The sequence below is a fragment of the Balaenoptera acutorostrata genome, chromosome 3 (assembly GCF_949987535.1).
Source record: "Balaenoptera acutorostrata chromosome 3, mBalAcu1.1, whole genome shotgun sequence".
In the NCBI taxonomy this organism is placed as follows: Eukaryota; Metazoa; Chordata; class Mammalia; order Artiodactyla; family Balaenopteridae; genus Balaenoptera; species Balaenoptera acutorostrata.
In genome coordinates, this window is record NC_080066.1 from 84,763,550 (window position 1) to 84,776,684 (window position 13,135).

The 13,135-nt window shown below is 36.1% G+C and overlaps 1 protein-coding gene across 4 annotated transcripts in view; it reads right to left on the bottom strand.

Moving 5' to 3' along the window:
* Positions 1 to 647: 647 nt before the first annotated feature.
* MAPK6 (mitogen-activated protein kinase 6) overlaps positions 648 to 13,135 on the bottom strand; it is a 34,057-nt gene continuing 21,569 nt past the window's right edge. For all 4 annotated transcript variants that reach the window (XM_057543690.1, XM_057543691.1, XM_057543692.1 and 1 more), the window contains 4 exons: positions 11,736 to 11,880; positions 9,241 to 9,405; positions 3,957 to 4,158; positions 648 to 2,895 (listed from right to left, as the gene is read on the bottom strand). In XM_057543690.1, coding sequence (XP_057399673.1) covers positions 1,794 to 2,895; positions 3,957 to 4,158; positions 9,241 to 9,405; positions 11,736 to 11,880 — 1,614 coding nt within the window. In that variant the 3' untranslated portion in view covers positions 648 to 1,793. The remainder of the gene's footprint in view (positions 2,896 to 3,956; positions 4,159 to 9,240; positions 9,406 to 11,735; positions 11,881 to 13,135) is intronic.

The window sequence follows — 13,135 nt, forward strand, 5'->3', positions numbered from 1 at the left end:
TGATATACATTGAAATCACTGAAAATATATGCATTTTTAAAACCTTTGTGAATCCAGATGAAATTAATAAATAGGTCAGTGGAAAGGTAGAAGTCCAGATATTAAGAGAACTGGCTTTGTACAAAACAGGAATGGAAGACAAAACAGAAAAGTGAGGTTAAAGGAAGAATGGTTATATTTGGATAGGTAAATGGGTAAGTTCTTGAGCAAAGGAAAGATGGTGTATTGTAGAGCAAATACATTTAAAGGAGGTTCCTCCAACTGCATAGTTCAAAGCTTCCACACACATCTTACATAATGTTTTGAAATCTATAAAGGCCTTATTCCATTTTAATGTGTGAGGTTAAGTCAGCAAGAGATTTTTGTGTGAAGACGAAGAATTGTTTTCTTTTAAGTCTTTTAGCCTAACATAGTTTAAATTGTAGCCAAGATTCAAAGATGCTGAAAAGTGGAACTAGATAAGATTCTGCTAGTGGTTTTCATTCCAGCAGGTAATTATTTTCATTACCTAGAGTTAAACAAGAGCCATATTTGCCGGCCATGATTTATTTGTCCTTTTTCTTCAAACAGGATAACCAAAGATACAGACAGTATTCAATAAAATAAAATAGATGAAACAAATTCTAAGAGACTGTGATGCCACATGCTACATTTAACCTAATTTTATTCATGCTTGCCTTGGGATGGGGAATAGATCATTCAGTAAAAACATACAGTAAAAACAAAATATGTCTTATCATGTACAACTTTTAAACTACAATAATGATGTACCTTAATTACTTCCATGCACACAAGTCTAACATTACAGTTCTTTTTTTTTTTTAAATAAACACAATTAAGACTTCTAGGAGCATTTTATAATAAAGTAATTCCTAATTTTTCTTTGTAGATAGATCAAGCACCTCCAAAATACAAATTCCTATACACAGTGAGCGCTTTACTTAAAATGAATACTTAAGTAAATTAAGTACATGGACAGCCTTAGGATAAGCTGACATTATATATTCAGCTAAATAGGCAACAAACCATAGTGCCAAATGGAAAAAGTGTATTTGCAAATAAATTTCAAAAACTAAGTTAACTTTTTATAATTAAATACAGAAAATATACTGATTTGCTAAAATAAATAAGATGTGATGTAGCAACACTTCACTATAAAGAATGCATACCAGAACATTTATAAACAGTGAGTGAATCTTATTAAGAATAGTTTACTACAATAAACGCTGGCTAAATAGAAGTGCATATTGTGAAGCACTATGGGTGGTATATGTTTTGCCACATACTTTTGTTACCTTGAGGTAGATAACACATGTGTACCAAATTCGGCATTCATTTTCAGTTGCTGCTGGTATCATGTGTTTTTAAGAAATGTGTACAGTATGAAAAACTTGAAAATACTCATGAATGAAAAATGTTTTAGGAAAAAAATAGATATTTTCATGCAATTATGTACAGTCTCACTGTGTAAATTTCAAGGCAAGATTTTTGTTTCCTGTAAAACAGATCATTGTTCTATGAGAGAATGTTTTTTACTTGTCTTAGTGCATTTCTTTTGTCTCCTCCTGCATTGCATTATTTTGCTCTATTCTTTATTTTGTGTGCAAACGACATGCCAGTTAAAACGAAAACCATCTCACATGTAGAAAAAAAGTCTGGATTTTAAAAACCAAGAAAATATCCTTTCTAAATGACACCATCTGATTCAAGTAAAAAAATGACTTAAACACTAGTAATAAAGAAGACAAAACACATTTCATGAAGAATACAAAAAGAAATGTCTGCTGAGTGTTTTAGTTCAGATGTTTCAGAATGCTGCTGTATGTTTTATGAGGAATCTGAGGGGAAGATTTCATAGCAGAAGGTGTTAATGTGGCCTGTATTGACTTAAGTGGTGACCCAACTGGACTGTGAAACTGTGGGATGCCTATGGATTCAAGCTGCTTGTTAAAGAGGAACTCTCCACTGTTGTTCAGAAATCCTTCCTCATTTCCTCTCTCCCCAAGCTTCCCATCCTCTACCGGCTCAGTTTCTAGCATTTCAGTATCCTCTTTCCTGCTAAAGAACTTGTCCAGGTAACTGGTGTAAGTGTTTTCCTTTTCAATTTGCTCATCCTTCCTTACCTCACAACAAAACTGATTTATGAGAAAACAGTCCTCCCCACCTCCCACAAACTGGCTATCCCAAGAAGACTGGTACAAGGCTTCTAATTGAGCCAAATTGGCCATTCCTTTCTCCTGTTTTTCTCGGCTTACTGACTTGGATATCAAACTTTTCAATTCTAGTTGGGACACTGAGCTATTCAAGTCATTTAATTTGTCAACAACATCAGTAGGCTCATGTTGTGAACTAAGTTGAATAGTTCCTGCAATAAAGGAATCAAAGTCAAATCCCTGATTCTTTTCCCTTTCTTTTTCAGCCAGTTGCTGTGACGCTTCCTCTAGAGCTATCTGGGCTTTAACCAATCCATTCCTTTCACATTTTGACTTGCCTTTCTTATCAGATTTTTCTTTGCTTTGTTCTTTCCAATTGGAAAGATCTATAATAAGCTTGGGTTCATAGTAATGATTAACTTCACTCTCTCTCCAAACTAAGTTATCTAAGTATGATGATGACCTCGTTTTGTAGTTACAAGTATGGCTACACTCCAGATCACAATATTTGTTTTCATGATGATCTGAGTATTGCCAACAAGGCTCAGTAGAGTAACTGGTGTCAAAAGCAGGATCCTCCAAATACTTTTCACGATCTCCATCCAAATATTTTCGAGGATCGACTTGTACTTCTTCTTCATCAGTGACGTCGGACAGAGCTCTTGGGTCAAGCTGAACTTCATCAATATCAAAGTTGTTATGTATAGGCCAATCATGCTCTGAAAACTGACAATCATGGTACCTGAAAAAAATTAATACATTAGTCTTAGTCCAGGTGTATGATTTCATTTTCAAATTCACTGCGTGCCTTTTAGATCAAAACACTGTGCTTGCTAGGTCTATGAGGGGATAATAGGAGTGTTAAATCATGAGTCTTCCTCCAGGAATTTATAATTTATAATCTTAACGGATAGGTAAGCTCTGTTACTATATAAAGCAATATGAGGCAATATTTGGTAATTACCAATAAAGTATATAATTATATAAAATGTATACAAACATCTGAGTGGCTGATCTACAGTTCAATTCTAACACTGTTTCACACACAGAAAAAAATACTTTATGGCCACAAAATGTAGATCTCTAATCTCAATCAGGTGTCATACAGATTTTCACTCTACTGGTAATAAGGCAGATAAGAAGAGGACTTGATGGAAATCATCACCATGAACAGAAAAAACAAAAAACAAAAAAACCCAACAAGTATCCATGTATATGTTTTACTGAATGTGGTATCCTCTTACTAACACATTACAGTAAGGTGACCACACCATGCTCAAGTAGAGGCAGACTGAGACACACATGAAAACATGGGGGTTTGAGGAGGAGGGAATAGAAAAGAGATTAGATAACTAATAAGTATGATAGAAAACGTGGAGACTGGAAAACATCTGGGTATGTGAGGAAAGAACTATACACAGATGGTAGAAATGTTCATGTGGAGAAAGAAAATGGTTGGCAGATGTGTGTAAACATACTCTCAAACACCTCAACATTTTAGGAGTAAAAAAAATGCAACAAGTGAACTAATTTCAACATTAACTACTTCTTGTTCCAAAGTAGCATTTAATTTTTCTCATTATGTATATCCTAAGCAGTAATTATTAAATATTTAAATCACATAAAGGCTATTCAAAGACAGCAGTAAGTTCAGCAGAAACCCAAGACCAATTCTAAATTTTTAAGACTTTTACATTGTCTTATCATATATAATTTAAAATTAAAACTCACTATATTATGGTTCATTGAAAATAAAATCTTTTTTAAAAAAAAAAATCTTTTTCTAATTTAGAGTCAATTTACCTTTCCCAGTTATAAATGTGACTATGAGTTTCATCCATAAGCAAAATATCATCAACTTCATCTTCAATATGAAAAGGATGACTTGAAATTGGCTCATCCATTGGAAAAGAATAAATGCTCATGTAAGGATGGGAAAGCGCTTCTTCTGCTGTCAACCGATCCATGGGGCTAAATGTCAAAATTTGTTCCAGGAAATCCAGTGCTGCAAAAGAAAGGAATAAAACACCTTAACTATACTGGAGGTCCACCAACCCATAAAGGACAAAAAGGGATTATAAAATTAAAAGGTAAGTTAATTTAAGTTTTGTCAGAGAAATAAAACTAACTTTCCTGATTCACTGATTGAAAAGACACGTGCCCAAGAAACAAAGTAAATATTTGAAATATACCCCAATCTCATATTATGGCCAGTTATAAAGAAAAAGGAATATATTAAGTTGAACCATGTGAAACTTTCATTTTTGTCAGTCAAAAACGGTCAAATAACAGCAATTTCATATGGCTCAACCTAATACATAGGTTCTAATTTCAGCTCTGCAACTCACAAGCTTAGGTGAATTACTAGCTAAGCTGAATTACTAGCTATGTGGGACTGGACAGGTTATTTAAACTTGCTGAACTTCAGTTTCTTCATGTGTAGAATGGATATATAGACAGATGTCTTACAAGGTGTAAAAATTAAATGTATAGTGTCTAGTACTTAATATAAAGCCCTTTCCTCCCCTTATCTTACTGACTAGCTGTTGTACTAATTTGTTGATTTCTGTTTCACATCAATCACACTACAGCATATCACACAATGCACTTGATCATTTTAGGGCTATGGTGGAGCTACCACAAACCCAATTCTTCCCACTCAGTCTTTTAGGCCTTCCTAACTAAGTTCCTTACCCAGCCTGAACCACTCTGTCACCAGCCCTCCACCACCACACACTTGTACGCCTTAGGACTGACACCAATCTTCGATTCTGAATCATTCCTACCTTCCACTTTCTCCATTTCCTAGCCATACAGTGCTGATAAAAACTAGATGCAATATCACATATATATCTAGTTTTCTACAAATTCATACATACTGTGGAATTTCAATTTGGCCTTTGCTATTGCTTAGCAATGTTCCTCACTATCTCTTTATGCTATCTATCTTCCCATTATTCTCAACAGATAAACCTACTTCACATTTATCTCAATCCCTACTTCTTCACTATGGTCTATCACACATCTACTTAACCATATCTTCTGTCTCAAAGAAAAAGCTAGCTAGCCCTTCTCTCTAAAACTAAGCTGCACTCTAGAAAGGATGCTATTCTCAATTCCCAATCTCTCATTAACATGAAAAATAGCTGACATTTATATAGCCATTTATATTTTCACCTTTTCTCCACTCCTCTCTATTATATTACCCTAATCTAGGAAGTCATTTCATGATACAACAAGCTGTTGTTCTTGGTTCTCCTGCAAGAGTCAGTCTTAGGCCAGGGCCCATGTGTCTCAAGGCAAGAGACAATCTGAGGCATCGAGTTATGGATGGTTGACTCAGCATAATTACCATCCTCAGAAGGAAACATATCCAGCTACACAAGAGGAATATACTCTAAAATCCCTAGCATTTGGGAACAGTAGATAGCAGGTAGAAAGAGGCAGAGGTAACAAAGAAAGTAGTCAGGCTGATGGACTTCCCTGGTGGCGCAGTGGTTAATAATCCACCTACCAATACAGGGGATGGGTTTGATCCCTGGTCAGGGAAGATCCCACATGCCGCGGAGCAACTAAGCCCGTGCACCACAACTACTGAGCCTGTGCTCTAGAGCCCACAAGCCACAACTACTGAGCCCGCATGCTACGACTACTGAAGCCCACGTGCCTAGAGCCCACATGCAACAAGGGAAGCCACCACAATGAGAAGCCCACACACCGCAAGGAAGAGTAGCCCCTGCTCACTGCAACTAGAGAAAGCCTGTGCGCAGCAACAAAGACTCAACGCAGGAAAAAAAAAAAAGAAAGTAGTCAGGCTGAGCTCCCAAATGTATGCAAATAAAAAACATTTCCATCATCGTTGGAAATGCTATTGGATAGCACTGCTCTAGAGGAAATCGGTCTATTTACTACAATGGTGTTGAAGTATAGGCTAAGATATAGAAATAAGTGGTAAATCTTTCCCACTCTTATTCAACATAGTTTTGGAAGTCCTAGCCATAGCAATCAGAGAAGAAAAACTAATCAATGAATTTGGTAAGGTTGCAGGATACAAAATTAATGCACAGAAATCTCTGGCATTCCTATACACCAACAACGAAAAATCAGAAAGAGAAACTAAGGAAACACTCCCATTTACCATTGCAACAAAAAGAATAAAATACCTAGGAATAAACCTGTCTAAGAAGGAGAAAGACTTGTACTCAGAAAACTATAAAACACTGATGAAAGAAATCAAAGATGACATAAACAGATGGAGAAATATACCATGTTCTTGGATTGGAAGAACCAATAATGTGAAAATAACTATACTACTCAAAGCAATCTACAGATTCAATGCAGTGGCATTCTTCACAGAATTAGAACAAAAAATTTTACAATTCGTATGGAAGCACAAAAGACCCCAAACAGCCAAAGCAATCTTGAGAAAGAAAAATGGAGTTGGAGGAATCAGGCTCCCCAACTTCAAACTATACCACAAAGCTACAGTAATCAAGACAGTATGGTACTGGCACAAAAAAAGAAATACAGATCAATGGTACAGGATAGAATGCCCAGAGATAAACCCATGCACATATGGGCACCTAATTTACGACAAAGGAGGCAAGAACATACAATGGAGAAAAGACAGCCTCTTCAATAAGTGGTGCTGGGAAAACTGGACAGCTACATGTAAAAGAATGAAATTTGACCACTACCTAACACCATACACAAAAATAAACTCCAAATGGATTAAAGACTTAAATGTAAGACCAGACACTATAAAACTCTTAGAGGAAAACATAGGAAAAACACTCTTTGACATAAACCACAGCAAGATCTTTTTAGACCCACCTCCTAGAGTAATGGAAATAAAAACATAAAAAAACAAATGGGACCTAATTAAACTTAAATGCTTTTGCACAGCAAAGGAAACCATAAAGAAGACAAAAAGACAACCCTCAGAATGGGAGAAAATATTTGCAAATGAAACAACAGACAAAGGATTAATCTCCAAAATATAAAAACAGCTCATGGAGCTCAATATCAAAAAAACAATCCAGTTAAAAAATGGATGGAAGGCCTAAATAGACATTTCACCAAGGAAGACATACAAATGGCCAAGAGACACATGAAAAGATGCTCAACATCACTAATTATTAGAAAAATGCAAATCAAAACTACAATGAGGTATCACCTCATGCTGGTCAGAACAGCCATTATCAAAAAAGCTAGAAACAATAAATGCTGGAAAGGGTGTGGTGAAAAGGGAACACTCCTGCACTGTTGGTAGGAATATAAATTGATACAACCACTATGGAAAACAGTATGGAGGTTCCTTAAAAAACTAAAAATAGAACTACCATATGACCCAACAATCCGACTACTGGGCATATACCAAGAAAACCATAATTCAAAAAGAGACATGTACCACAATGTTCACTGCAGCACTATTTACAATAGCCAGGACATGGAACCAACCTAAATGTCCATAGACAGATGAATGGATAAAGAAGATGTGGCACATATATCCAGTGGAATATTACTCAGCCATCAAAAGAAATGAAATGAGTTATTTGTAGTGAGGTGGATGGACCCAGAGTCTGTCATACAGAGTGAAGTAAGTCAGAAAGAGAAAAACAAATACCGTATGCTAACGCATATATGTGGAATCTAAAAAAGAAAAAAAAAAAATGGTACTGATAAACCTAGTTGCAGGGCAGGAATAAAGAGGTAGATATAGAGAATGGACTTGAGGACATGGGGTGGGAGGGCAAAGCTGGTTAAAGTGAGAGTAGCACTGACATATATACACTACCAAATATAAAATGGTTGGCTGGTGGGAAGCAGCAGCATAGCACGGGAGATCAGCTCGGTGCTTTGCGATTACCTAGAGGGGTGGGATAGAGAGGATGGGAGGGAGGTTCAAGAGGGAGGGGATATGGGGACATGTGTTATGCATATGGTTGATTTGCTTTGTTGTGCAACAGAAACTAACACAGTATTATGAAGCAATTATACTCCAATAAAGATCTATTAAAAAAAAAAAGAAATAAGTGGTAAACTATAGAGAAAGGGAGGATGAAAGGTAAGAATGAAGGGAAATTTAAAAGATTGGGTATTCATCTAAAGACACTAATGGGAACAGGGTTCCTAGTAGTCTTAATGTGTTAATTCACATGTACTTAATCTTATTTGCTTTTTCCCTCTGATGATCATGAACAGAACATGACAAAAGCTTAAGATGTTTAGGAAAGTATATATCCCTATCTTTATGATTCATGAAAGAACTATTACAATCCTGGCATTGATGTAGCTAAATACAGTATGATATTTCTTAAAGATATAAGACACAATCCACTTTTAAGAAAGATGTTTTTCATGTCTAATGCTCTTCTTTCAAAGAATGTTATCTTATTACAGATAACTATTACAGGAGTTAGACTTTTGTATCTTATTTATATCAACAAACCCTAAAGATATGTCTTATTTTGAGATATGAAATTAATTACTTTAGTGGTCAACAGTTTTGATTCTCCCCCAGTTCCTACTACATTCAAGTTTGCACAAACTCTCACATTTAGCACCTAATATTACTAACAGTGATCCGCCAACTTTTATGTAGGAAGTTTGCTCATATGGAGTTTTGATCTTTCCTCCTTCTCTTCCTTGCTCTGAAACCTTTGCTTTCCCTGACTCAATTCCCTCTTTCATACCTAAATCACATTTATATTCATACCCACATTTATGTATCATATAACCCTCACAGAACCCCATTCCAGCTTAGTGAGAGTCAGTAATTAATAGGTTCACCTAGCGTAGACAATGAGAGGTATAAGCTGGAAAAGTAGATGGAGTTAGAACCAGGAGAGAGGGGTTACTTTCTGGAATCTAGAAAATTATTCAGAGCAAAGAAACAGATCCCAGCCTAAGTGCCAGGCCAAAAAAGGGAAAACCAGAGCTGAAGTTTTAGGTATACCTTAAAGTGTCTAAAGACTATTTGAGAGAATGCTACATATCTAAGGATAAAAAGCTAAAGCTTCCCTACACAAATCCTGCTTACACACAAACACACCATTACATGATGCCTACTCTTCAGTCACAATACCTTCTCGACTAATTCCCGGAAGCAGCTGAGTTAAAGGTCTGTGTGGCTCAGTCATGTCATTTCTAATGTAAACTGGAATTACGTTGAGAAGCTCCTGACGATCTTCCTCATGCACAACAGGAATAGATTCTAAAATCAGCTGCATCTGTTCAAGTTCATGTGCACCTGAGATCAAAAAAACACCAAATACAACAGGAATAAGCACACTGTTTGCTTATTGGCAATAAACATTCTAAAGCTATAGGAAAGTAACTTAAATATTGTAATGAACACTGGGGGGGGAATGGTTTTAACTGAATCATTAATCAGCAGATTTCACTGCACTGAATATCATCATCAACCAGCTCAAAAAGCATATCTATTTCAATTACTGTTCACTGATATGTTTAGTTTTAGCTGCTTTGTTTCCATAAGAAACTGACTTGAAGTCTGGCCTCATATTAAGGTATCATAAAGTAGTGAAAAAAGCAATGAATTGAGATTTAAAGACCTAGATTCTAGTCTTAACTGTACCACTAATTAACTCACTGTAACTCTGAGAATACTTAAAACGGTGATGACTTAATTTCACTATCAATAAAACAGAGGCCTACACTAGATTTGTGAAACAAAAAGTTTTATAGTTATATATTAGGCTCAGTTAACATTTCAGGACCACTATTAAAGAAATAAAAGGGGAAACACTTCAGGCTAAATGGGCAACTAAAATTTAAAAAAAAAACCATTCATTTGCTTTTCCACTTATTTCTAGAAATTCATTCAACATTCAAAATTTTTCTTGAGTGCCTACAATGAGCAAGGCACTTTAGAATACATCTGTGAAACAAAACTGAGCAAGTTCCTGCTTTCATGGAGCTCACAATCTAATGGAGGAAGACATAATAACTCTGTAAACATTCACATCAAACGGTGACAAATGCTATGAAGAAAAATAGAGTAAGCTAAGGGGGACAGGAGCACTGTTGGGGGTAGGGTTAATTTATATTAACAACCAAGGATGACCAAGGAAGGTCTCACTGAGAAGCTGAAAATTAAGGAAGTTAGGGAACACACCATACATTCATATGGAGGAAAGGATTTCCAGGAAGATGAGAAAAGGCCCAAAGGCCTACAGGAGACAGTGGGCTTGGGATTTCCAAGAAACAACAATTAGGCAAGTGTAGCTGAAGTAGAGTGACTCGGGGGGAAGTGATAGGAGATGAGGTCAGTGGTACCAGAACACAAAGAGTTTACTTTATCCTGAATTTGATAAGAAGCCATTATAGAGTTTTGAACAGAGAAATGACATGAGCTATGTTTTCAGAGAACTACTACACTGCTATGTGGTAACTAGACCACAGACAGCAAAGGTGAAAGCAGGAAAGCCAGTTAGGAGGTCATGCATTAGACCAGGAGAGGCATAATGGTTTACTGAACTGGCAGGAGGTGGGTAGTGATAGAGATACTAACAAGCAGTTAGATTCAAGACATATTTTGAAGGAAGAGCCTGCAAGATCTGTGCTGAGAGAAGTGAAAGATGATGCCAAGATTTTGGCCTGAGCAACTAAGAAGTGGGTCTGGTTTACTAAGATGAGGAAGAGAACAGAAAGAGAAAGTATGAGGGAGAAATATCAGGAGGTCAGTTTTGGGTAGGTTAAATTTGAGATGCCATTAGACATCCACGTGGAGATACTGAGTAATACCGAAACATAAGGCTAGGACACTTACCATAGGTTAAAAATACACAGATTTCCAATGAATGCTTAGTCCTTGCCTTTATTGTTCTGTTAATATATTGAGGTCTATACTAATCAACACTTAGATCTCCCTCATGTCGCTTTTACTGGATGGTTCACAAACCTACCGAAGAGGCTTTAGAAGGGAACTATCACTGAATCTTTCAAATCATTTCACAAACAATTCTCTTTAATTAAATGTTTAAAGTTTAAAAGAGTTTAAGATCGAAAATTATGTTATTTAGAGAGTTTTTTTTTTTAATCCACCTTAACTAAAAACTCTCTCACGCACTTTTTTAGAATCCTTCATAGCACCAAACTCTGCAAAAACTGGTTGTTTCTGAAATATCACAGCAGTCAGGCAACACGATATGGCAAATCAAGCAACAGGGTTGATAGGGGACACAGAAAGAATTACTGAATTTTCAACAACTGCTAAAAAATTTTACCAGGAAGTGACAAACACTGACAGAATCAGGCAACTCAGGTATCATTTAACAGATAACCAACAAATCCTATGGATCTACAAAATATGAAATTATGTTTAAGAAGATATATGCTAAAGAACACTAGAATTCTGACTAAATTTATTGAGTGAACAATTCAGTGAATATGTAAGTTTTCTTAATTTTTTAGATATTAAAACCATTTATCTTTTCATTTTAATATTCTAAACTACAATAAATTGTTTTAAATCTTACATAAATCTTGTTTCATAGATATATGCAAAATTATTTCTCTTTAGGATAATTTTTTCCACTGTATTTTAAAATTTCTAACCTGCAAAGAGGGTTTTACCAGTCAGCATTTCAGCAAAGATGCAGCCTGCAGCCCACATGTCAATGGCTTTAGTATAATTATTAGGAGAAAGTAAAAGACGTGGAGATCTGTACCATTTAGTAACCAATCCTTCAGAAAGATGACCCTGAAAAAGAAACAAAAATATACTTTTTACTTTAGCTGAATAACAGTACATAAAAAACACGATTCACTCAAGAATCCTTAATCTAAAAACAAACTGTAATTGTAAAATCCTCAAACAATACTGTTGATCTCTATGCCTATTTTCAAGTCTCTTGCACTTGTGAGCCTGAATGGAGGTTAAACTCCCCCTGTAATATACCATCTATAAAATTATGTTCACGTGAAGTCTGCTAACTGAAGTATGCTAGAAGAATTTAGTGTTAACTCTAGGCCACATATTCAAAACAGGTTTCAGAGGAGGAGCTATTTTTCACTTCAAGTCTCAAGTTAATGAAGGAGCAGGTATGCTTTAAATCAATGAGAGAAAGGCAGGAAAGAGCACCAGAGGTGCTATTTAAAAATGCATTGCTGGGGCTTCCCTGGTGGCGCGGAATCTGCCTGCCAATGCAGGGGACACAGGTTCGAGCCCTGGTCCAGGAAGATCCCACATGCTGCAGAGCAACTAAGCCCATGCACCACAACTACTGAGCCCTCGTGCCGCAACTACTGAAGCCTGTGCACCTAGAACCCATGCTCCGCAACAAAAGAAGCCACCACAATGAGAAGCCCACGCACCACAACAAGTAGCTTCCGCTTGCTGCAACTAGAGAAAGCCCGTGCACAGCAACGAAGACCCAACGCAGCCAAAAATACATTAATTAATTAACTTTAAAAATAAATAAAATAAAAATGCATTGCCAACCTCCTTACTGACAATCCAGCAGGCCTGGCTTTACTGCATACCCCATTCCTAACCAATTTTTACTACTTTTACATTTATGAATTGTTTGACAAAAACAGTTACACATATATTGCCTTATTTCATCTTCAAAACAACCCTGAGAAAATGTGAAGGTAGATATTAACACTCAAGATTAAAGAATCTGCTTCAGGTCATATAGCTTAGTTGGATGTAGAAATTAACTCGATTTTAGATAGTGTAACTTCTAGTTCAGTCTACAATACTGCACTGTTATCCATAAAGAGGATGTGGTCATCCATTTCATTTTGGTACTCAATTTCTATGTTAAAGTTTTTTTTTTTTAAATTAAGTTATACTCAGTGTGAGATGATACATGAAAATGAAAATATTTGTCTTAGACATGTGCTATGGGAAGCCAAGCAAGCAGGCCTCCCAGGGATGCTTTATAACCAAAGCAGCTCCGTTTTTATATTTTGAACATCAGGATCCCACATATGATTTCATCTGAAAACTA